The 27,423-nt window shown below is 35.3% G+C and overlaps 1 protein-coding gene across 1 annotated transcript; it reads right to left on the minus strand.

The window, feature by feature from the left end:
• Positions 1-1,658: 1,658 nt before the first annotated feature.
• Positions 1,659-26,478, minus strand: LOC115972054 (carbon catabolite repressor protein 4 homolog 4). The gene is made up of 10 exons (XM_031092204.1): positions 26,269-26,478; positions 24,768-24,865; positions 22,258-22,298; positions 18,918-18,967; positions 16,450-16,519; positions 16,125-16,246; positions 10,665-10,795; positions 3,577-3,727; positions 3,351-3,498; positions 1,659-2,355 (listed from the first exon to the last, which is right to left on the minus strand). The coding sequence occupies exons 1-10, from the start codon at positions 26,325-26,327 to the stop codon at positions 2,047-2,049; spliced, it is 1,179 nt and encodes a 392-aa protein (XP_030948064.1). The 5' UTR covers positions 26,328-26,478; the 3' UTR covers positions 1,659-2,046.
• Positions 26,479-27,423: the final 945 nt, after the last annotated feature.

A 27,423-nucleotide genomic window follows, 5' to 3' on the forward strand; every position in this document is an offset into this window, starting at 1 on the left:
GATGTTGTAGAATGATGAATTTTCTCTCGTTGCATTAAATGCAAATATAGATGTGACAAAGATAATGGTTTTATATAGGCATTGATTTTTTGGGTGGGGGTGCTTGGTCATCCTCTAAGTGGACTTCCTTTCAGCATGCCCCAACGTGAACTGCCCTTAGACTAGTAGCTTGCCCTCTAAACTTGGTAGTTTAAAATGTTAAAGAAATAAAAATAAATAAATAAATCACATACATGACATGTTATATAATTGATGAAACACTAAAAGTGGTATAGAAAATTTGTATTCCAACATTTCTACCTCTTTTACTTTCCAAACTTCTGTGCTCCTTTAGAGATTTTTGCTCATACATCCTTGCCTCGTTCAAGTTCTTCCTGTATCCTCGTGATCTTGTTAGTCTTTGTCTCTCTCTCCCTATTCATCTTTGACCTTTGTAGAGTCATCTGAAAGTTACTTGGTTTATTTCCAAAGTTCAATAGGATGGACAAGCTAGGAAGGCTGATTAGCAACCGAACAAGATGGCCCAAGTTAGGAAGATCTATTCCCTTTGATAGTTGTGATCAAATGGAGAGTTAGGTTCCCTCTTCTCTCCCTCCAATGATGATATGACTTCTAAGTTTCAGTCTCCATTGATGCTCAGCATTACCGCACAAAATTTAACAATGGATCTGCTTAATTATTTGGCTAATAAAAATATATTAGTTGGTGTAACTCAAAATTTTTATATTATTATTGGTTAAATATTTTGTCAATCTTCACATTTATCATCACACTTACCAAATTTGTGGAATTTTAACCTAATCAAGTGTCAGTTACTTTTTTAATCCACATATCATCCATATATCTATACATTTAACATGTTCTGAAATCATTTTTTTTTTTTTTAAACAAACAAACCAAACAAAACAAAACAAATGTACTAGAAATTGTTCGTATTATTTGATCCCTTTAATAAATGATGAACATTATGATTTGAGAAAAGTATATAATTCAACAATAAATTTGACAAAATACTTCATCAACAAAAAAGTATTAAATAGTAGCATTAACTAAAAAAATACACTGAGCATAACTTGAATATTAACCAAATGTATGTTGTGTGTATACACGTATTAGGACGTGTGAAAGAGTTTCTCCTTTTCCTTTTTCATTTTTCCTTTTGGGGAAAAAAAGAAGACAACAAATAAAGCTATCAAGGTCACAAAAGCAAAAGGGTCAAAAACCCATGTAGATCAATTGGCATCTACTAGTGTTTTTAACATAAATATCTAATGTTGAAATCTCCACGTCCTCAACTATCAAATTATTAAAAAATAAAGGTGACAAAAGGAGCATCATAAACCATCCCCAAGTATTGCAAATCAAATAGATAGGGATCATCACAAGTTTGGCAGGTTTGGGTGAAGGTGGCACCCATCATCTAATACTGTTCGGTTGAACATGTTTGACGGGTTATTAATCACCCTTACAAATAGTGAGTAGTGTCAAAGGAAGCTGCGAGAATAAAAGAAAAGCCAGAAGGCATGTTTCAAACAAAGAATCCCTAGAAAATAATTTTCAGCAATACATACAAGTACTTCCAGAACTCTTTCTTTTTACCTTTCCTCTTGAATTTACATGTCAAAGCATACTAACATTTGCTTATTACAATCTGGAAGGCCAAGTACAATAAAGTCAAGGATTGTAATCAGTTATTTAATTTTTTTTTTTTTTAAATCTACCAAAATGATATTCTTTATTTTTCTAATAAGACTTATTACTTAAATAAATAAAAAAATTATAAAAAAAAAAACCTACCAAAATTGTCTACCCGCAAAATAAATTTCCAATACTCTCAGTTGAACCTTAACTTTTGCTGAGACTTGAGAGAGAGAAAGCGAGTGATGTGAGAAAAAGAAAACTATAGGACATTACACCAAGAGCTGTATAGCTCAAAGGCATAGCCTGCTCTCCTTTATTAGGAGAACTAGATTCAAATCCCCCTTCCCACTGTTGCTATCGAATTAGAGCAAGAGATTACAGATATCACTTGCACTGCAAGATAAGTTAGTCCCTGGGAATTTCAAATTCAGCACCAATTGGTAGATGATCACTTGGGTGGCTGTAATTTGGTAATCCACCAACAACATCAGATGAGTCTAGTTCTGGAAGCTCCAGTAAACTGACTGGTTTTATGTTATCAGTAGGGGAAAATAATATATAATCAAGAGTATTGGTGAAGTCCGGAGTGCAGTTTGTAAATGGTGGTTCTCCTCTCGTAAAAGCATAGACACTGCACAAGGGAAGAGGCATGTCCTCTAAACACTCCACATCCGGTGCCAGTGGAGAGTTTCCTGAAATGAGGTACTGGTAAACCTGAAACAAGAAGAATGTTATAGCCATTTCAAGAACTTATGAGCTATAAACATTAATTCATCTCTATAAAAGCTTACAAACTAAGGTAAAACATTATCCGAATCTGGCAACCCAACAAAGCCACTTGTAAACCACTTGGGTTTCTTTGACTACCAACTACAAAGTTTATTGGACAATTTGGCTGGCTAGCAGCGAAACCAACCAAGCTCAGCTTCTATTTCATGCTTAACTTTTGCTTCTTGATGCACTTAAATGAAAAACAAATATATTAATTCAATTTAAACGTTAGATATTTATCCAATCACTAAAGACTTCTCTTTTTTTCCTTTTCTTTTTTTGTGTAATTATCCCTCTAAAAAAAAATATATATATATATATATCTATAATTTTTTGGTGAAAAAATTTATGAATAAAATCATATACATTCATTGTGACTTTATGTACTTGAAATTATTGAATGTGAAACTTTGAAATTATTTGCTGTCTATGCAATTATGCTCATTACTTAAGGATTAATTATATTAATTCTTTTTTGTTTGTCTTTATTATTTTCTATTTTCTTTTATAAATTTTGAAAATACTTTTGAAAAAATTAATTAAATTTTGGTATCAATTTTTTTTTTTGATAAGTAATAAAGATTTTTTTATCAAGACTGCCATATTTTATTCATTTATTATATTTATTTGTATTTTAGTTAATCATTAAACTATATATGACATCATCACGTTCTAACATCCGGTGTAACCCTAGTTCCACCTTGAACCTCTTCATTCACTCGCCCCCCTTTTTAATTTCTGTTTTTAAAACATTGGTAATAAGAACCAACTGTTTGGACTTTGGACCAAAATCAAACTCAGAGGGAAAATCTAAACCAATACCAAAAAAGTAAAACTCAAAAAAAAAAAAAAAAAAATCAAGGAAAAATGTAGAAAACCAACTATAAGCTAAATAATAGGAAACTAGATAAATCAAGGGGTTGGGAATTCTGGCAAACCTGATCCCCTGGGGTTGAATTGAAGTCACCAGCCACTACTACTGAAGGCGTACATTCAAGTCTGTCGGATACCAGTGTTCTAAACAAAGCTAAGCGTGATAAAAGATATTTAGCTTGAGCAAGCTTGACATCAGCCCATTCTGGATCCCTGCAGCAAAGCATCAAAGTTACTTCAATTGATAAAATACAGAATATAACATACTTATGGAAGATTGAACCACTTTACCAGTAAAGGTGTGTGTTTGCCACAATAACAACATGGTCTGGAAGATCTTTGAGTTTGAATGCAGCCATAATCCCAACACAATCACGTTTTAGTCTTACACGAGGATCATTGGGATCTCCACGATCCTCTGGGGCCTTTTTCAATTCTAAACCTAGAAGAAGATCATTCATATTAGATGCAAGCATACCATGTCGAGTACTAAGAATGTAATCAGCAACCTACTGAAGTTCTAGGGTGAAAATGTCATCCAGAGAAAAGTAAAGATGAAAACCCTTGGGGATTGTATCATGAGTTTTTTAAGGAAAGGAATGTAAAGAATAAGACAAATCTGCAGGGATTAGGGAAAGGAAAGGAAAGAAACGAGTAGAGTTCAATTTGTTGTTTAGATGTTCATGATAAAAAGTTGAAGAAATCTATTATCCATTATTTTGTTAATGAGAGGAAAGGGAAGGGAAAGACCAAAAGAGTATATTTTTATTTTACCATTATCTTAATTTTAATTAGAAGCCATGTTGTGAGGGTGATGCATGACAGCTTAGGCTTCGCCACCTAAAACAGTCTTGTAATCCTTCTTTAGGCTTCAACAGAGGGTTGTTTGGAATCACAACCAAACCGAAACACAATTGTTCGTGATGAAATTTTATTAATAATAATAGTCTACATACAAGTAAACCATCTGGGGCTTTCAGGAAATAAAGATAAATTCAAACTACTAATCCAAGAAAGTAGTCTAAACTAATACAAATGCATAAAGATAAGTTAGGTAGGACAAGGTTAAGCTTATCTTAGGGGATTTTCTTTATCTTTATGTATTTGGATTAGTTTGGATTATTTAGACTACTTTCATGGATTAGTAGTTTTGAGTTCAGCTATGGTTGGTTTTCATGAATGTTATCTTTATCTTTATTCCCTGAAAACTACAGAGGGTTTACTTATGTGCAGACTATTATTTATTACTAAAATTTTATCTGTAGAAAATTGTGATTCTGTTTGGCAGCGATTCCAAACAACCCTTAGGTGATGAATCCCAAGGAAGGATCACAGGACTGTTCTAGGTGGTGAAGCCTAGGCTGTTTTGCATCAACTTGGTATCAGAGCAAATTTCCGATTTCCACAGCTCCTAAACACAAACATCCAACTGATGCAAAACCAACCACAATTGTGAATCTGAATCAATACACCTATGTATAGCTCACGTTAATTTCAAGTTCTTACCCCACAAAATCATGAACACACCCAACTAAGATTTATGCCTCCACCAAAGTTCCCAAAGAAACAGAGAAACCTGCTACTACCCCTTCCAAGCCCATCATCCCTATTCATGCCTGACTCTAGGGGGCCATTTGGTAACGTTGTTTTAGTAACGTTTGTATTTTTGGAAATACAAAAATACATGTGAGTGAAAAAATGTGTGAAAATACATGTAATGCTGTTTAAAAACTGAAAACATGTGTTTAAACACATTTACCAAATGGCCCCAAAATCCCAAAAACCATCACTTAACCACCACAAAACCCACCACCACCACCAACAAAAAACCCAACCTCATAATCCTGGCCGCCATCAGAAAACCTAGATCCAGAAAAACCGCAACCCACACTGTCAAATAAAATCCGCAAGAAGTCAGTGCCGCCACATGACACTGTTGCCAGCCTTTGACACCACCACCGCCAAAGACATTGCCACACAAGGATTGCCGATCTCTCAACACCGTGACACGAGGTTTGGAGGTGTACCCGAGATCCATTCCAGTCAACCCACAAGTACCGATCTGCGATGTTGTTCATGCCAGCAAGAGTTGTCACCAATGAGACCCATGATCACTCCAACGAACCTAGTAAATCTCTCAAAACTGCCCTCTGATGTCTAAATTCAACTTCTAGTTTTTGTAGTTTAGGCCTTTGTTTTCACTTTTCAGTATTCTTTTCTTCTCGACTCATTGTTTTAAAAAAAGAATCGACAGCAGAAAAGATCCAGGCAAAGTCAAATGAGGAGCCCACATAGAGTCCAACTTTCTTTCTTAAGCCAGGCGATTCATGTCCACTGACGGCCCAGGTTACTAAGACAGTCCAAACCAAGGTGTGGAACCAAAAAAGGCAATTACGAAATCTATTTATTATGTTGAAGCAACACCAACCACATTGATTGACATATCAGTTTGTAAGCTATTTGTAGTAAAAATTATATTATTTTTAGCATTTTCCGAGACAATAAATTGAACCACCAACAAAGGGTGGCAAAGGGAGAAACCACCAGCCACATGCTACTACCAACAAAGCACGTGGGCGTATCAAGGGATGGTAGCTATATTTACACAGGAGTCATTACAGGGAAGAAGGGGAAGATTAATGGGGGGAAGTAATATGAGGCAAAATAAGGGTCACCTGAATAGAGACACTCGGTTTGAATCTTGAAATTGAAAATTGGGCCAAATGGGAAAGTAAAGTAGGTTGGGTTGGCAATAGAAGAACACTAGAAATCATCTTAGCCTTCTACTATTCAAAGTAGTTGGGAAGGGAGGGAAGGGTAGGTTAATTGGGACCAAAAACCAACTGGAGAGATGCCATGATTGAGGAAATGGCAGCACAACATGAAATTACAACTTCAGAATTAGTCGAGTTTCCTAAAGGGAAAAAACTATTGGCTGTTCACAGTTAAGAGCAAGGCAGATGGTCTATAGAGATGTACAACACTAGATTGACTGCAAAGGGGTTCACTCAAACCTACAGGACTGACCGTGATGAACTTCATATATGTCCTTTTGTAATTTAGAGCTAATTTGAACTGAGCTCTGAATCATCTTGAGGTAAAAAATTCTATCTTCCGTGGTAACTTAAGAGAGGAAATTTATATTAATATTCCTCCAGGTTTTAGGAATCCCTCAACTCAAGGAAAGTTGAGCGGAATGAAGGAAGCATAGTACAGATTAAAGCAATCTCCTAGACTTTGAGCGATTTACTCAGTTTATGTGGGGTTATGGATAGAAATACATCAAAGTGATCACCCTTATTTATAGAGCATTCACTTTAGGTTACAGCTCTTAAAAAAATAGCATGTGATGACCCTAAGTAAAAAATATTAAAAGAATATCTAGCTACTGAATTTGAAATAAATGACCTGAGAGATTTGAAGAATTTTCTAGGTATTGAAGTAACAAGGTCCGAGCAAGGTATATTTATATCTTGCAGAATGTGTTTTTGTCATCTCCTAGTAGATATAGAAATGCTTTGCTGCAAGGCTTATGATGCCCCGGAAGATTGAATCATAGACTGGGCGAAGATTCAAGGGATGTACTAGCTGATACAGAGAGATACCAACGCCTAGTTGGAAGACTTATTTATTAGTCACACACTTGTCTAGATATTGCCTATTTTGTCAGTGTCTATAGATGGATTAGAGTTTGCTAGTATTGAGGAGGACAAGCGGCTTGATTTAGAGAGGGATTTTTCTAAGGAGGAAGTGGTAAAGGTTCTTCAAGAGATGGAGGGTGATAAGGCCCCAGGTCCTGACAGTTTCACTATAGCTTTTTTTCAAAAATGCTAGTGTAGTGGAAATAGATGTCATGGCCTTCTTTGATCATTTCCATAGGAGCTCAGAGTTTGAACAGTCGCTGAATGCTTCTTTTCTATCTCTGATTCCCAAAAAAAATAATGCATTGAATATCAAAGATTTTAGGCCTATCAGCTTAGTGGACAGTGTGTATAAGCTTTTGTCCAAGGTTTTAGCTAATAGATTGAGGCAGGTGCTGGATAAACTTATTTTAGAGTCATAGAATTCTTTTGTTGGTGGCAAACAGATTTTGGATTATGTGCTTATTGCCAACGAATTTTTAGACAATAGACTGAAGTGTCGTACTCTAGGGGTGGTGTGTAACTTAGACATTGAGAAAACTTATGATCATGTGAATTAGGACACTTTGTTTTATCTGTTGGAGAGGATAGGCTTTGGGGATGGATGGAGGAGATGGTTAAAGACTTGTGTCTCTACCGTTCGCTTCTCAGTTTTGGTTAATGGATCTCCTGCTGATTTTTTTGGTAGCTCTAGAGGTCTCAGACAAGGCGACCCTTTGTCTCCCCTTCTCTTTCTTAATTTCTTTTGATCATGGAGGTTTTTAGTCATATCCTAAAGAAATCTGAGGAAGGTGGTTTCATTCAGGGTTTTCATGTGGGTCCTATTAATTCTACTGGTATCCGTGTTTCTCACCTTTTATTTGCTGATAATACCATTCTTTTTTGTGATGCCTCTAGAGAGCAGATTTTGTCTATTAGGCTGGCTTTGACTTGTTTTCAAGCTTTTACTAGCTTGAAGGTGAATGTGGGGAAAAGTGAAATTGTCCCTATTGGGGAGGTGCATAACATTCAGTCTTTGGCTAATATCCTTCAGTGCAGGGTGGGCAGTTTGCTTGTGATTTACTTGGGTATGCCATTGGGAACTATGTACAAAACAGCCTCTATTTGGAATCCGATCCTTGAGAGGATGAAAAGAAGCTTTCAAGCTGGAAGCAGCTTTATTTGTCAAAGGGTGGTAAACTCACCTTGCTGAAGAGTACCCTTTCAAGCCTTCCGACTTATTACCTTTCCCTTTTTTCTATCCCTAAAGCTGTGGCGTCTAGATTGGAATGCATTCAAAGGAACTTCTTGTGGGGTTCATCAGTTGAGTGTTTCAAATATCCTTTGGTGGCTTGGAAAAAGGTTTGTTTACCGCGTGAGTTGGGTGGTTTAGAAGTTTAGAAGTTGGTTCCTTTTAATCAGACCCTATTAGGGAAATGGCTTTGGAGGTATGGCCATGAAACCTCGCATCTGTGGCGAAGGGTCATTGCCATGAAATATGGGGAGGGAAAAGGGGGTTGGTGCACTAGAGCTTGTACTAGGGCTCGTGGTTGTGGGTTATGGTGGAGTATTAGTGAAGGGTGGGACACTTTCGTCAAGCATTTCTCGTTTGTGGTGGGGGATGGTTCTTGCATTCTTTTTTGGCATGATAAGTGGACTGGGGATGTTCCTCTTAAAATTCTTTATCCTCAGTTATTTTTGTGTTCAGCTAATAAGGAAGCTTGTATTTCTGATGTGTTAAGCCCTCTAGTGGGCGATAACGTCAGAGTGTGGAGTTTAAGATTTCATAGGGATTTTAATGATTGGGAGTTGGCGGCTTCATATTCCCTTCTTCACTTCATCCAAACCCGAACTCCTAGGGATGGAGGGTGCGACAGGCTTTGTTGGGATCTAAATGGCAGTGGGAAGTTTGATACTCGGTCTTTTTATCACAAGATTCGAAATGTAGCTCCTATTTTCCTTTGGAAAGTTAAGGTTCCTAAACGGGTGGCTTTTTTTATATGGACAACAACCCATGATCAGATTCTAACTTTGAATAATTTTATGCTTCGTGGTCGCCCTTTGGCGAATAGTTGTTGTTTGTGCCGTTGCAATGCGGAATCTGTGGATCACTTGTTACTTTTTTGTCCGATAGCTCATTCTTTGTTGATGAATATGCTTCGGTTGTTTGGGATCGTTTGGGTCATGTCAGGTTCAGTCGTGGACTTATTATTTTGTTGGTATCATGGCTTGGGAAGCATAGCTCTGATATTTGGGATTTGGTTCCAGGCTGCTTAATGTGGACTATCTGGACTGAACGGAATCGGCGGTCTTTTGAGGATGAGAGGAAAACTGTGGTTCAGTTATTAGAATTGTGCCAGCGGACCCTCTTTGATTGGTCTCAATGTTGGGGTTTCTCGGATTGTTCTACCCTTTTGGATTTTCTTTCTTCTATTAGAATAGATTAGGGGTTGCCTTTGTTTTTTTGTTCCTTTTTTTCCTTTGTTTACTACTGTGAACTCTTTGTGTTTCTCTTGCTTTTCTTTTATTAAGAATATTCTCTTCTTACTTATCAAAAAAAAAAAAAGTCAGTGTAGTTAGTCAATTCATGCATGCACCACAAGAATCCATATAAATGTTTACCATACTCTTCGTTATCTGAAATCATCTCTTGATAAAGGATTACTCTTATTTTAGTCTTGGTTACTTATCAGTTGAATCCTACACAAATGCAGATTAGGCTGGCTCCATTATTGACAGAAGATCTACCTCATGGTACTGTAACTTTGTTGGAGATAATTTGGTTGCTTGGAGTAAGAAACAGGCAATTGTAGCTAAATCCAGTGCAGAGGCAGAATTTCCAGCACTGGTTCATGGTATTTATGAGTTTTATTTATTTATATATTTAAGTGGTATTAATGAGCCTCTTTGGGTGAAGATTATTGAAATGATTGGGGTTTTATACTCAAGAAATACTGCTCACAATCCTGTGCAATATGATAGGATCAAACATATTAAGTTTGACAGACACTTAATCAAGGAAAAGCTGGACAATGGCATCAATTGTACTCCATTTGCGAAAACTATGAACTAACTAGTAAATGTCTTAATCAAAGGAGTTTCAAGTAGAGCATTCATCCTATTTTAAGCCAGCAGGGCATGAGCAATATTTTCGCATCAACTTGAGGGAGAGTGTTGGAATTCTTGTTTTTTTTTAATAAATAAGTAAAATTTTATCAACTTAAAAGAGAAAAGGCACCATACAGTACACAGGTTTTATACTATAGGTGAATCAAAATCCAATAGAAGTATAGCAGAGTTTTGGAATACATAGTTTATTCTAAATGCCTCTACTTGTCAGGGCATATCTGTAATTTATATATTAATTGTTACATAAGAGCAATAAAAGTATAAAGCAGGTGTTAGGGTTAATTAAGAAACCTCACACACAGCTTTTCCAAACCCAACATTCTTATTCTCCACTATTGACAATAAATCAGGAAAAAAAATCAACGCATGCAACTACCTCAAGCCACACATGATTTCAAGATTTCTTTGGCATTTGAGTTTGCTTTTCTCAGAGCTTTTTGTGACCTGCTCTCGATACTAACAAGAAGACATTGCAATGTACCACACTTTTTTTTTCTTATGTTAGCCAGACAAAAGTGAACAGTGAATAACTATGGCTCCAATAAGGGAAAATGTCAAAAAACAGAAAAGACGCTTGCTCAAATTATTAACAAAAGGAAACTTTATATATAAAAGGACAAAAAAAATTACCATTTTCTGGTTCAGCTCTTATATTTCCACTAGTTGGCACATCATGTTTGTCATCACCTAAAATCTGTCCATCTTGAATTGAATTTACCAGATCATTGTATTCTATTTTCTCCTCTAAAACCAACTCTGCACTGAATCAATAGCAGAAGTTTAAGAAGATGTACAACTAAGATAAATTGGTACTATTATTATGAGCATATGACTTTGTGAAGTTGTAGAATGATCAGTGATTAATACTTTATGAAAAGTTACCATCTCATTGTTGGATTGAGGTCCCAAGTCATTTTGCCAAGAAAAAGTTCATTTTATTATCTGAATGTTCACCTTTTTCGGAGGGCAGGATTTTCCAAGACAATATAAAAATGAAATTTCAAATGAGTTTACAAATTTTTAAAAAAATTTTGAGAAACTTCTTCAACTTTCACATGCTTTTTATAGTGGACAACTATGAAGCATGGACGCTCCAAAATCCCTGGCATGTGCCAGATACGGACACACTAGGACACTCTTGCATGCATATCCTTAGTGTGTTGAGAGAAAATTTATATATTATTTTACTTATGTTTTTAAAGATTTTAATTGATTATTTTGAAATTTTAAAATAAACATAAAATATACCTAAATATGTATATTAATTAATTGTTGTATTCCGCCGCTCATTTCCTAATTTTTCAAGAATTTTCATGTCATCATGTCCTGTGTCTGTGCTTCTTGGGCGGACAAACATACATGTTTGTGTTTGAAACTGCTATCTTTCACTCATGTTCTGACAAAGAGTTAAAAAGGCCTTTAAGGCCCTTTGCCACTAATATTATTAAAGCCAAGGCCATTCACACATTCAGTAATGGTTAGGTAGCTTCCTTTTCAATTTACTATTATTGATTCAGGTTGAAAGCAGTAGAAGGACACATAAAGGCATTGAGAAGAGACTAGATACTTGTTATACATGCCAAGGGAAGAAATCTAGCCACTAAAATTTGCAGGGATTAAGGCTTTGTTTGATTACGCAACCATTGTGTGCCATTGACAACCTAAAATTGTGTCATTTGGGAGTAAAGTTTTTTTTTCTCTGTTTCAATTCCTTTTCCTTTTTCATCTTTTTCTGTTCTTTTGTTCTCTCTTTTCTCTCCTTCAATGCCACCCCTTCTCTCTCAGCCACCAAGAACCCAAAAAGCCAATATCAAAATTCCCAAATCAAGCCCTATAACAGCAACACTATTATCACCCAAAATTACCACAACCAAAGCAAATCCATTTCCCTACACCTTCACTCTTTTTACACACAAAACACATTCAACATCTGTTCAGGGCTTTTTCTTTTTTAACAAACATCATGTGGCAAGATCCCATCGGAGGAGACTTACCCAGTCAGCCCAACAAAAGGACCAAGGCATGTACAAGCACATGGACCCAATAAAACCACACTACACAGGTTTGCCTAACAAATCTCAAATCATCACTACATGGCATGGGCTTAAGGTCCATTGCAGCACAATCGGCCCAAAGATTTATCCTCCTCACTACACAGCATGGACCAAAAAGCCCAACAAAGTTCCTCAACAAACTGGGCCTAAAAGGCCCAAAGAAGCCCACTCCACACGGACCAAGAAGAGAGCACCTGACCACCCATTTGCTAGGTAAGGCTTGGTCAACTCCAAAGTGATAGCCCATAAACAAAATTGGCTCAACGCATCCCAAGACGAGGGAATAATATAGCAACTAGCCAACTACTGGGAAACTAGACAACTGTTGGACCGGTCATCTCCTAGTTCAGACAGAACCAGATGGACAGCTGGACAATTTAAACTAAAACTCTAAAAGACAAAATGTCAAGATAAAGTAACAACAGTACACATGGGAAGCAATTTAAAAAGCTTTTTGCAGCATGCTATCAACTAACACGCAATTTTACACCTTGACAGAGAGAATGTAGGAATGGAAAAAAGGAAAGGAAGGCTCCCTTCCTCGTGTTTGAAATTCCGGTCATAACTTGAGAAAGCCATGACTGAAACTCCAAAAGAGGGGGGAGAGAGCCACTACATTTCTTCCTCCCTTGACCACCTCTCTCCATCACAAAAAGGGATAATACTCAGTTCATGAACCAAGCACAAAAATCACGGGAGGGAAAACTTAGAAAATCATGGTTTGGAGGTCATGAGGATATGTTTATTTAGTGATTAAACAGCTTCAAGAAGCATGGAGCTTGGCATGTCCCCTCCTACCACTTTGGCCTTTGAAAAACCTGTGTACACTGTAGAGCAAGCAAACTCTAACATGCATTATTCACCATTGACATTGCTTAAGATAATGGGACCTTCCTTACCCTAAACATAAAAACCTGATTTAATGCTTAATTAATGCAAGCCATTCACTGTATAGCCTTTTGAATGACTTGCACGGATTAGGAAAGGGGACCAGATGGATAGAGGAGAAACAAGACTTGTCATTCTTGTCTAAGGAATAGGAAGAATGGTCAAAGGACCAGTTCTCCTATCTCTGTTATTCTTCACCATATCACTCCCAAAAATTCTATAAAAACAAAAGCATTCATCAATATTACACACTACCTCATATGACAACAAGTTCTTCTAACCAAAAATACCTTTTAGTTGATATACACCCATTCCCACAACAAAGCCTTCATTATAAACAGACCCTTCCTTACCTTCACTCAAGTACCCACACATAGCCTAAACACCAAACACACTAATACTTCACCATGAGGATCATCATCTAAGCGTGCTTTGTGTATAGGAGTTAGTTTGTAGCCTTGCTGTGCATGGGTGGACACACTTTCTCTTCCTTTCAAGCTATACTAAGTTTTACCTCTCTTCTCATATGATTTTAATGGAAGAAAATGAAATCATATAATATTTTTGCTTGACCATGGATGGATAAGATGTATTTATTACTATAGTGTTTGTTTCATTTATTGACTACATGCTAGAATAAGTAAAGAATTGGTTGCCAAAGTTGCTTTGAATCGTTTACTGATGGATTTCCTAACTTCGACTTATGGCTACATGTTTTATGCATATTGACATTCAGTTAGAATCAATTTGTGTTAATTTATTGCTACAGGGAAATTGTAAGAAGATTTTTTCATTTCTAGAGAAAGAGAGGGAATTCACACCTCAATCTAAACTCAAATATGAAATTATAACATTCTACTAACAAGCTATTTTACAATCCATGTATATGGATATCTATAGCCTAGGAGTTAGTTATTGATGATAACATCATCCTAATTAACTAAAACTTATTACATGCTAGAATACAATTGTAACATATTAATCACAGGCTAGATTTAACAACTTCCTAAAATCTAGCATGTGCATGTGCCTTTAACTAATTTTCCCTCTAATTTTCAAATACTACAACAAACTTAGCACATGTAGATTTAGCTTCAATAACAATAAGGCACTTGTGAAATTCAACCCTTAGGATTGGCTGGCCTTGTGCCATGTCACTCCTCCGTACCACGTCACCATGTCTTCAACATCATCCGTGTAATGCATTAGACTCCAGCATCAAATTGGCTAGATCATATTGGAGTCAGTAGTTGTGCATCTCTAGTGTGTAAAATCTCACTCCTCCAAACTTCAAGTTGGCTCTTAGTGGGCTAAGGCACACTCTGGTAGTCACTGACCATTTTCTCGGATTGGTAATGAGTCCCAGGTTGGGTCCCCAACACAAACTGACACGTGCCTTTGATTCAAAAAACCTCTCGACAACATCCCCAAACCCAAATATCACAAAACTCAAACTCCACTTGCTACCCCCACTAGAAAAACCACCATGCCATCCTACTAATACTACAACAATTCACACCAAACGCCCTAGCCCATCCATAAAAGAAACAAAAATCCCATCAACACCTGCACAAAATTCCACCAACTCACACAACAATCCAAATCAGGACCCATTCCACATAGCCATTGCAAAACCATACAAGCATGTGGCTTTGCCATGAACTTCACCATTCACAAGCAAAGCATATAGCCCAATGCTACCATCTAGCTACCAAAACCCTAGGCAAACCAACACCCACTATGCACAAGCAGCCACCATGACTAAGAAACCTCAAACCAAACCCCACATCCATCATTCAAAACCGCCTACACTGCCAAACAACACCAAAACCCATCCTTCGAAACCAAAAACCCACGCAAAACCCATACCAACAAAAACCATCACTAATTCAAAGACCCACGCCAAAACAATTTCCAGACATTCTACCTCACATGGCCAAGCCATACCCATGTGAATTCTCCATTAGTGGATCAGCCACCAAACATTAAGAGATAGAGTGAAAGAGAAGAAGAAAAGAAAGAGAGAAAAGACAAAAAAATAAGGGAGAGAAGAAAAAGAATGAAACAGAATAGTAAAAGGAGGTGATGGAGAGATATGGCTGGAGGCTGGAGGTAGGTTGTTAAAAGAGAGAATAGTTGGTCAACAGTGAGGAAGGAAGAAGACAAAAGAGAGGTAGCGAAGACAGCAGAGGGGGTGAAGGTGAAGGAGAGAAAAGAGAAAGGAGAAGGAAAAGAAAATAGAGGGAAAATTTTGAAGGAAAGAGAGGGGAAAAAAGAGTGAATCCCAAATAGCAGCATTTTATACAGTAAACAACAAAAATGTAAAGGCAATTGACAGGAAGAATGGATTGCCCAGGTTTGCCAATGTGAGGGACCAAATTGACTAATTTGAAACCTTAGAAAACAAATTGACTATTCATGTAGAGTTCAAGGACTTAATCATAATTTAGCCTATTTTATTCTATGTTTTATTTGGTTTTTTTAGATTCAATGGTAAGTGTTAGTTGTGGGTCATAATTGTGGGCCTTGGGTTTTATTTTATTATAAGGTAAGTATTATTAGTTTAAGGGCTTTTATGTGTGGGTTTTATTCAAATTCAACAGGAGTTTCTTTATTAGTCAAAGTAGGAGTTCCAGCTCTACTAGGAAAAGTGTCACTGTACTAAAAAAAAAAATAGGGTTGATTAATTTAAGAGACTGGGCATTTTTAATTGTTAGTATTGAGGCACGTTAACCTTAGTGTGTTCTTTTCATCTTTAAAAGTCTCTTTTTCTACTTCCTTTAGCATTCTGTCACTATTCATGTGTACTGCTCACGTGTCTGCCCACATGTACCACTCACATGTATTGTTCACGACAATAATCACATTAACACTTCATAGCTTTTGGACAAGTTCAATCTCAATTTCTTCTCACCTCTATTGCAACCCTAAACTTCCCAGTTCCCATATCAAACCCTAATATTTCTTTCTAAAGTTCTAAACACTAAAAATAAATCCTCCTAACCTTAAGCCTACCACAAGCACATGTAAACAGGCTCCCCAATTTATCTTACATCATCATCCATTGAACTATGAGCTTGATGTCCACAAAAATAAAAGATCATTGCTCTCATCTATTTTGAATCAGTAAAGAGGAAGTTTAATATACCTTTTCTGCTTATAGAAAATTCCACATCCATCACGCTTCTGCCCATTTCTCTGCACATAAATACTAGAATATCCAAGACTCTCCATCTTCCCCTTGTAAAAGCTATCATACTCATCAACTTCCTGATAAAATTGTAACATATAAGTCACAATAACTAATTTCACACACAACATTTATGTATGTTTGCATGGGCCCAAGCATGGAAAAAATATTAAGGAAACTCAACTTACTAACTAGTTGGATTAAGAAAACTGTAAATTTTTCTCAGTGTGTGAAGTGTACATCAAACGGACCGCAAAAAAGGGGATAATGAGTGAAACAAAACCTGCAGGCAGAGAAAATCAGCCCCGAAGTTCTTGAGAACAGATAAAATCGCCTGCGAACGAGCTTTCCACCTGTAATGAGCACAATTTACATATATAAACTTATTGATTTTCTTCAATGTCAATAAACCTCCCACAATTGCAAATTCAAAATCTACAAGGGCAAAAATGTAAACTTATAATATTTGAACATTCAAAAAATCCGTAACTCTCCGTGTGATATGATACCAGCTGACTTCCCAATCGTTGCAAAGGTGAAAAGGGAAAGTTAATGACAAAAACAATTATACTTGAAAGTAGGATACAAGGTCAAAAAGGAAAGTTAATGAAAAAAATATATACACACACATAAATCAATATACAAGTCCCAGAACTGTGGCAGGAAAACCTCTACTTCTTAAAGCAAGAAACTAACAAGGTCTAAAACATTTAGAAGTAGAAGGCTTATCTGATGCAAGAAGCACCAAAATCATTTAAGATTTCATTTTGAATTTGAAATTATTTCTGTTTTTGAATTTTGAATGTAGCCTTTTAATGTTGAGGGTTTTAAGGGATTTAATTAGGTATTTTCCATATTGGTGTAATCTGTAAAGCATATTAAAGTCGTGCTCTTGTAATTGTGAAGGGGAGTATGATTTGGAATAAGAATTTTATGAGTTGCGAATGTGCTCCTCTTTTTTGGGTGGTGAAGCCTAAGGTTTGCAGGCAGATTCTAGGTGGTGAAGCTTAGAATTTGTTTTGTTTATCCTTTTGTTATCCTTATTTTCCTACACTTTCGATGTCATTATCTATAATAGAAAATCCCTTGAACATTTGCTTTTTCAAAAGCTTGTCACGTCAGAAATAATACAATGGAATCCTATATTTCATGTGAAACCTACAAGCTAGTCTAAAGAATGAAATAAAGAAAAGAAACAAAAAAGAAAACTGAGAAGGTTGTTTTCTACACCATGAACAGAATCATAAAGCAAAAACTACCTCTAGAAACCAAAAGTACATCAATATGTAAAATTTATAAAGGATTCAGAAAGCTTCTGAAGTGAAGACTAATTGATCTAAAAGAAGTACCAAAATAGTAAAATGCCTATAAAAATAAAAATAAAAAGGTATCAAAATAGTAAAATACCACTACCAAACAGAAAAAGGGTGGGTTAGAATAAGATGATAATGAGTAGAAAATGATCAGACTTCATGATATGAGCCTAATTAAATTGGATGGGATCGCAGATGAATTGCTCAAAAATGAGAAGAATGTGGCTAGAATCAAGATCAACATGAGCATAAAAGAGTGAAAGATATATTGAACATTGTAGGCGGCAATGCAATTTTCAGAAGACAGAAAAATTAGAGAGAACAGAACTTCCAGGAGGAAGAATGATAATCACAAAGTTGCAGAACAGTCTTCTACAACAAAGTAATACATGCAACTATCAACTTAAGTTTTGTAATTATAGATTTCTGCTTCCATTGCAGGCTGAAATAGTCTATGTTTTTTTGTGAACTACAAAGTTTCTAGTAATCACAACTGCCAATTGATATCACTACCAGTTTTAGAAAACTTGAGCTTCAGTTTGTACAGTTTTTTTCTACTAAGCTTAGCAATATATATACACACACACATAGAGCTTTTGTTAAATTTTGATAGTGGGATAGAAGTTCTTAACTTAGTAAGCAATATTTAAATCTGATTTAACTTTATTGGAATTTAGTTTCATGGGAATAGTTATAACAATCCAAGGCTATAGTTGTCTTGATTTAGAAGGTATAGTATCTTTTCGAAAATATTTCAAGTCTGAACAGATTAGTATTCTTTCAAAGGGATAACAATGTAAAGAGTGGCCTTTAAATAATAAATTTGAATTTCTCTTATAATCCAGCTCAGATTAAGACTTATCATACAACCAAACCCTCAATTTTGCACAGCCTACAGAATTTAAATGTGAAAAGCTTCATACAACATATAAATTTTGTAAGAGAACTACTTAGAAATAGGAAATGCCAGCAGAAAAACAGGGTGAATTTTCCTGGGCTGTGTTCAATGATTGACTGCAAAAGTTTGTGAGATACAAATATCCTTTTACCAAATTGTAAGAAAATACTAAACATTTAGATTATGCAATGGGAAAAAAGGTGGGGCAATTTTAACTGGCAAAATAACATGTTAGTAGGCATATGCAAAGCACTGACCACATTTATAGATGCTACCAATGCATTTTCCTGTTATACATGTTCATACAAAAACAAACCGAGCTCCACATATTTTACAAATACATATATGTCCTTGATCATTTTCATGAAAAATTCATTGTCTGCTATACAAAACAACAATCTCAAAGGCAATATCAACCGTTATTAATACTAAACCTCATTGGAGCAACCAAAAACAAATGGAAATTATTAATATTAATATGAGAAAGACATAAAGGAAACTTATCTAGTAAAGAAAAAAGATTGAAATGAATTATTTCACCTGAGACAAGGAGATGGAGAGTGTGGAAACAGAGAACTCTTCACATACACCTACACCAAATAAAGGGAGAAAAATGATTTTAAAACGTCATGCTCAAAGTTTTAAGCAGTGAAAAGGAAGCTTAAATCCTAATTAATAAGCATTAAAAGCTTTCACATTGTAAACTGAAATAATCCTAATCCTATCATTTTAAGTATCCAAGTAAAGATATGTACAAAATTAGAACAACTGATGGCGCAATCATAGCATGGTACAAGAAAGAATATTCTTTTTGGAAGCCTACGGCTGAGGCAAAGCCCAAGAATAAGTGTCTACGGTAGTTAATTAGGTTTTCATATTTTATTTGGTTATTCTAGAGTCAAGGGTATTTTAGTAATTTTACAATTGTTGTGTATGAGCTATAGCTAAGAGCCATGGGTCTTTATGTATGGGTTTTGGTTTAATTCAATTAGGTTTTGGTTTATTAGTCAAACTATAATAGTAGAAGTCTTATTACTACTAGTACAACAAAGAGTCTTTATATATATTGTGCTCAATGTATTCAAAGGAGGTAGAGTGTTGATTAATAAAATTATTGAGTGTTTGAGTAATAGGCATGTTGGCCTTCGTTGGTCCTTTCTCCTTCTCTCTTCTCTTTCTTTCTTCTCTTCTTTTCTTTCTTTCTCACAAGTACTGTTCATTCAGCCACTGAACACCCTAAATTTTCTCTCTAATTTTCTTCAAATTCCCCAATTTGTCCTACATCAACAACTAATATTAGGAAATAAAAGTATATCACATTACATGGTAAACTATTATTGTTCCAAAATAAATTTCATTTCTTTCACATGGATAATATCACTAGTTTTTGCCATTGATCTCTAACTCAAATGACACCTTTTTCTGTAAGAGCAATGTGAAGGGTGATATCATGGGTTCAAGACTCAAGTGTAACTTACTAGTTAAAATTCTTTTTGCTTTTTTTTTTAACAAGAATGTTATTGAAAAGGAAAAGCGAAGGAACAAGGATGTGTACTAGCCCAATTCAAAGAATACAACTCAAAATGAAAAGGTGTCAATAAAATCAACAAAAGCATAAAGGGGTGCCACCCAGAGCATGCATCCAATCAAACAACGTCTGCAAAATAGGCTCTTTGATGATATAGGCAGGACATTTGACGCCATCAAAGACCCATCTGTTTATTTCGATCACAAATTCCACATGATGCACAAGGACAAGGCTTGCCACACCTTGGCTCCTCCATGGCACTGAAATTAACCTTGCCAACATTCAGTTAAATCACAGATTTAGGCATCATCCAAGCCAACCCAACCAAAGTAAAGATAGGACCATATATTGGATGCCATAGAGCAATGGAGGAGCAAATGATCTATAGATTCCCTGCTACATTTACACATACAACACCAATCAACAATTAAAATGTGATGCTTCCGAATGTTATGCGCTCTTAGAATTCTTCAAAGGGCCACAATCCACACAAAAAATGCCACCTTTCTTGGAACCTTAGCCGCCCAGATGCTCTTCCATTGGAGACTCTTGTAGGAACCCTAAGAACATTATAACATGATCCCACCTCATACACTCTTTCTTTGATGCCAAACCACAATGCTTGGTCTTGACCGAATGAGGTAGGCAAATTATCATATGGTGCCCCAAGAAACATATGAAAAGCTTCTAATTCCCAATCCTGGAAAAGCCAGATGAAGTGAGGATTCCAATGCCCAGCTAGATATGAAGACACTAAGGCATCCTTGTCCACCGCTAAGTCAAACAAGTTGGGACATAAATCCTTAAGGAAGCAGTCACCACACCAAATATTTTTCCAAAACCTCACCTTGGACCCATCTCGAACTTCAAACCATAAGAAATTGGAATAAGAATCCCATCCTGAGCGTATGCCCTTTCACAAGCTAATCCCAAGTGAACCCCAAATTTGCTCCACTGTCCAAACCTCCCCCACCCTTCTCCATATTTGGCATAAATTACTCTCCACTACAAATGGTCCCTTTCCACTCCAAATCTCCAAAACCACTTTCCTAAGAAGGCTTGGTTATAAGAATTGAGTTTTCTGATACCCAAACCTTCCTCTTGAACAATGGAGCAAACCACTATGCAGTCCACCAAATGGAATTTATTATTGACACCAATGCCTCCCCATAGGAAATCCCTTCAAAGTTTCTAAAACTTATTGGCCAAATTAGTTGGCAACGTAAAGACTGACATAAAATAATACTACTAGTTTTCCAAAATAACTTTTGAATGAGCACACAGGGCCGAGAAAAGTGTTAAGACACCAACTGTATTGCATTATTGAACACAATATAAGTCAATTTTTTTCAATATCAAAAAGGCACTATCAGATAATGATGCAGGATATGTATACCATAAGAATTTAATGGACAGACTTGGTAAGGGATCAGCAATAGAATGGTGCCTAACATTAATTCAATGCTTCTTTAGTACTAATGGTGATACAGTAGAGGCTGTATCAATTAGCCCTAACATTTGAAATTTTTCACCAAGAAATCAGATTACTGAGGCTCTATTTGGAAGTAAGGAAATAAAAGCTGAATGATGAAAAATGTAGGAAGGATGACAAAGTGGAATATAGAAAAGATACCAAATTTACATCATATGGTGTTTGGTAGGAGGAGAAAGTGAGGATAGAAAATTGATATCAATTTCCTTTATTTGATTGAGAGGAAAAATTGGAGGAAAGAGATAATCAACTGTACAATTTACTATTACACCCATATTAAACAAAAATCATTTCTTTTTCACTATTTTTAATATTACATGAATTTTTTTTTATAACAATATGAATTGCGAAATATCATATTGCATCAAGTAGAATTTACAAAAATAGGATCCAAATTCATTATAGGCTTCCTGTAGATTATTGAATAATGTACTGTGATTTTTTTTTTTTCATATTAAATCCACTGTATTTTCATAAACAATAATAAGGTAAAAATGAAATTGATTTTTTTCATATTTGATACAAGAAGAAAAAATAAGGGCTAAAAATATTGCTTTCATACCAAATTTGCATGAAGTTCATTTTTCGCCATTAATCTTTAAAAAACTCTTTTTTTACCTTAAACTATTGAAAATTTCACTTTTTTCCCTTCAACTTAAAAAATATATTTTTTGTCCCTAAACTATTCCAAAAATTATATTTTCAACCCTAAGCTTTAAAAGATCAGTCGTGCCATGCATATACGCCGCAAATTGCAAGCTTCTACTTACTTAATGATAACATAACCAGCTACTCCTTATGAATGCAATGAAAGAAGAAAGATAGTACAAGAAAGCACATAGGATAATTGGTATTCATACCTGAGCCAAAATATTATACGAGACAAGACGGAATCTGATGCCTGCAATATAACATTCACATTATTTCAAATTCAAATTGCAAATTAAAATCATGAAACATCATACATCATTAAATTTTATTTTAAATGGTCATCTAATACTAGGTGGGAGTCACACCAGTTTCGAGGGTCATGGGCTACAAATTGACTAACAAACTGAAGATTTTAAGTTGGATTTGAAGAGATGGAACAAGGAAGCTTGGAAGAGTTTAGAACTGTGATTCTCAAAAAGAATAATTTGTTACATGATCTCAATGAGCTGGATGCTATAGAGGGAGAGCAGATAGTTAACAAAATGATCTCAATGAGATTTTCTTATCTACTTTATGAAGTTTCATATTTGAATGTTTCTTGAGCCCTTTTTGAGCTTAGAAATCAATATTTGATTGTTTCAATTTCAGTCATTTATCTTTTTCTCTACTTTAATCTTGTTTGTTGCTGGAATTTCTTCTTAAACTCTTCTTTTACAATAAACTGAAGTCCTCACCGCATCACATTGCCCTCCCCCTATCTCCTTACATCATTTAACTAATAGAAGTGGTTAGGATTCTTAACTGTCACACCCCCCCTTTATTAGAACGAATTCCTTTTTCGCCTCCCCTTTTAACTACATTCTCCTCTTCCCCCCCAACCCCCACCCCCTCTCTTCAAACACCACATAATTAATAGAAATGGTTAGGTTTCTAAACAGTCACCCTCCCTTTAAGAAAAATCCGATTGCCTCTTCAACTCCCCTTTTGACCACGCACTTCCTTTTTATTGATGAATGGTTTAAAAAAGGCTCATCAGCTGGTTTTCAAAACCTTATAGAAACACAAACTTTTGATGAAACCTAACCATCCTCAAAACCAATCTGAAACCTCCCCTATGCTATGCCAGCTCCTCCAGCTCCTACCCTCTCCTTAGAATTGGCAAGTCAATTCAACTAATTAGTTCACAATAGATTGGACCAAAAGGCATTAGGTTGCCACCTACCATATGCTTCCCCACTACTATGAGCCATAGTGCACCTATTACAACCTGTGAGAGGTTCCTCCCAGTACCAAATCTCAGAGTCAGAGTCGGTCATTCTCATAAAAAATGCAAGGCTGAGACACCCTTCAACCTTGGACAAATGACAATTTTTTTTTTTTGATAAGTAATGAAAAATATATTTAAAAAATTAAAAAGAAATGTCACCTGAGTATACAGGTAGTATACACAAGGGACAAAGCACAATTGCGTGAGTCCATTAAACCATCGACTGAAAAAAAAAGAACGAACGCCTAACACTGCTACCCAGTCCATGAGAGTCTTAAAAAGGAAAAGTTTGAGATCTAGAATTGTTTTTTTCTGAATACTCGAAGTGACGGTTATTTCTCTCCCACCAAAAGCACCACATCAAACAATGAGGGACCACCATCCAAATAGCACCATTTTGATGCCGTCCAAACTTCCCTTGCCAACAAGCCAAAAGCTCAACCACTGTCTTTGGCATGGTCCAATGAATGCCAAACAAAGTGAATACCATAGACCACAGGTCTGAAGGAATGGGACAATGAATAAGGAGGTGGTCTATGGATTCCCCATTTCTTTTACACATACAACACCAATCTAAAATCCAAATTTTCCGCTTCTGAAGATTATCAATAGTCAAAATATTCCCCACAGCTGCAATCCAAAAAAAAAAAAAAAAAAAGAACCAACTCTAGAAGGGATCTTAGGCTTCCAAACAGTCTTCCAAGGGAAGGACTAGTCTATTCTTTTAGTCAAAATCTAGTCAAGCGAACGAACCTCAAAACCTCTTCTCTTAGTAGGCATCTAGCAAATCTTATCTCTTCCAACTCCCCTCAAAGAGGCTCCATAAAATACTATCCATAAAAGTGGATAAAGACTCCAATTCCTAGTCTTGAATGGCTCATACAAAATTCAAATCCCGAAAGAGAACACCATTTGGGGATTTCATCAAATCAGCCACATAAGCCTCCTTATTTCAACTTATAGTGAATAGTTCTGGATAGCAATTTCTCAAAGAGGTGTCCCCACACCAAATGTCTTGTCAGAATTTAACAATAGACCCAACCCCAACCTCAAACTGGATGTGACAAGAGAAAGAAAGCCAGCCACAACTAATAGATTTCCACAAACTCACTCCATAAGTACCAATGACAGGACAGGAGCACCAACCTTCCCCTTCACACCCATACTTAATCTCTATCACTCTCCTCCACAACCATAGAGCTTGTTACTCATTCCCAAATCTCCAAAGCCATTTTCCAAACAATGCTTTATTAAAATTTCTCAAACTCCTCTGGTAACCTAGTATTAGAAAAAGTAAACTAAAGATCCAAACCCTAAAACAGCCCAAAGATGGTAAAACATTCACATTTAGTGACCAAAAATAAGAATAACAAACTTGAAAATGCTCCTAAAAGTAGTCTACAATTTTAAAGCAAATGTTAAAATAGAAGAGGCAGAAAAATATAGTTGTACCATCAGGTCTACTTCTTGAATTAATATCACTTCCTTCCACAGAAATGAACTCCCGATATATTGGTGATGGTGTCGTGCTCATTTTGTTCGATACTATTCTGCAACAGATTAGACATAAATCCCAATTAAAGGATACCCATGATTCTCAGATCTTTGGAAGTTTAACAGTGATAATTGGCATGATACATACCCATTGTTAGGAGCAAATGGCAAATTAACATTTAGGTTTCTAAAAATTTCAGGAAAATACCAAAGCTATACTTCATGTATTTTAAAGCAAAACTGAGAAACACATATCTCGCAAATTCAAGAATTACATAAGAATGAGATAGAAAATAGTTCATACATAACATATCAAATGATATTTGCCATCCCATTTGCTTTGCCACTCAATGAATCCAAACAAAATGATGCGGTGAAAAGAACTTACATATGGTTTAGAAATAGGGTTTAAAGGGTTACAAAAGTAGTATGTTTTCAATAAAATTATTCTTAATTTAAAAAAAAAATAAAAAAGAAATTTCGAGCAAGAAAACAAGATTACAGCTAGGAGACGAAAATAGGACTGAAGTCAGAACCCTAGGCTTAAAGAGCTCAAGAACTAATCAAGGTTGCATTTGGCATTGGCTTAAAAAGCCAGCTTTTTTTTACTATTTAGCTTATTTTTGTTACTATTCATCAGTCTCATTGCACTTTTTGGTACTATTCATGGGTCCCATATTATTATTTCAATTACTTTTTAGCTTTATCTATAGTACTTTCAGCAAAAAATTTTCAATTTCAGCTAAATAAGTTGTTTCCAAATGGACTCCAAATCTAAAATTCCATATATTAGATTAGGAAAGGTCACCTATAACGACCCAAAGAAAAAGGCTATTCATAATAACATATAGTAACCCTAGATTCCTAGCCCTATATAAGAGTTAAATCTTAATCATCTAACTTCACCAAAGCCATTGCATCTTTTTCTTTTCTTTGAACTTAATTTCTCCTACATCACAAAACCCATTTGGTAAAACATTTTAAAAGAACCCCCCCACTCCCCAAAAAAAAATAAAAAAATCTGAACAATAAAACAACAGAAAGATATCCTAATCCATTTAACTTGCATTGCATTACTTGGCAACCTTTTTTTTTATGTGAACTACTTACTTATCAGAACTATTTTCTATTCTTTTCCTCTGCAAAAAGTAAAGTTCAATGAGCTCCAACTCAAATGGTAATTCCTCCTCCCACAAAAATGAATGGAGGTTGAAACTCTGGATTCAAAACCCATCAGTGAAGTTAGTTCTTTCGTGCCATGTATGTAATCTTCATTTTGTTGCAATCATTGAAAATATGAAGCAGCAATGACTGTTTTTTCACAATGAATCGCTATAAAACTAAAAACTGAATCTAAAAAATCCAAATCCAAATCCAACCCACTTCAGGAAATCAATTTTGAAAAAAGAGAGAGCAAAATAGGATATAGAAGAAGAAAAGTGTGGAGTGTAAGGCGTACCTTTTGAAGGAGGGAAAAGTGGGCAGGCGGCAGGGAAGCGCAGGGAGAGCCTTTAGCATTTGATTGATACCAAAAACTTGATACTATCAACAACTCCTTTTTTTTACTCTGCTCTCAATATACATATAATAATTACATACATATAAAACTTTTCATTGATTATTCGTTAGAGCCAAAAACTTTTTCTTCATCCTCCTCCTCTCCCTTTTTTTTTTTTTTTTTTTTTTGATAAGATTATTAATTTTTTTTATCATATTTAATTAGACTTTACCTTTCCAAACCTTTAATTTTTATTTTATTAAAAAAATAAAATAAAAAAAGACTACTGCATTTAATTTTGTGAGAAAAAATAAATGATTGAGTTTGTCAAACAATAAATAATAAATGAATTAAGTTAATCCATTTGGATTTAACCCAAACAAAAAATTCTTATATAAGAAAATTTTATAAGTCCTATGTTTCAATGACATGTGAGTCACACACTTGTAAAACCCATATGTCATTAAGACATAAGTCTCGTAAGACCGTCTCATACAATACTTACACAAACCCAAACAAATTTGAGATGGAAATTTATTGGACAAATACTAGTTGCTAGATCTATAACCCTTACCTAGTTTTTGATAGATTGGATCGATCCAGAATGACTAGTATTTTTCCACATACTAAACCAAACAAATAATTAACATAGTTTCTAGCCTCTTTTTTCATATTTCTTTCAATACAAATTAAAAAATATATATATTCAAATATGGAAGTTAAATATAAATAAATCCTTCAATCTATAATTTGATAATTAATTCTAATAGTCTACCGGTCTGATAAGTCCTCAAAAAAAAAAAAAAAAAAAATTGTGTATACATGTTATAAACTGGGTCTAGCCCCATCTTATTTGTTTCTTTTCAAATAATCTAAACTTTTAGTTTTTTTACAATAAAGGGCCACCCCTATGTAAGAAAGATAAAGTATACTCTTGGAGTATGCAATAACAGCCTTAAGCTAGTTTATAGCCTTTTGTCACGCATAGCCATTATTTGTATCCAACTTATTAGGTTAGCTTTTATGTATAATTTTTTAAACCTCATTTTTTTCTCATTTTTTCAAAGTATAAGTATATTTTAGCACATTTTCAATAAATAAAAAAAAAATAAAAAA

This window comes from Quercus lobata, chromosome 12 (assembly GCF_001633185.2).
Source record: "Quercus lobata isolate SW786 chromosome 12, ValleyOak3.0 Primary Assembly, whole genome shotgun sequence".
Taxonomy (NCBI): domain Eukaryota; kingdom Viridiplantae; phylum Streptophyta; class Magnoliopsida; order Fagales; family Fagaceae; genus Quercus; species Quercus lobata.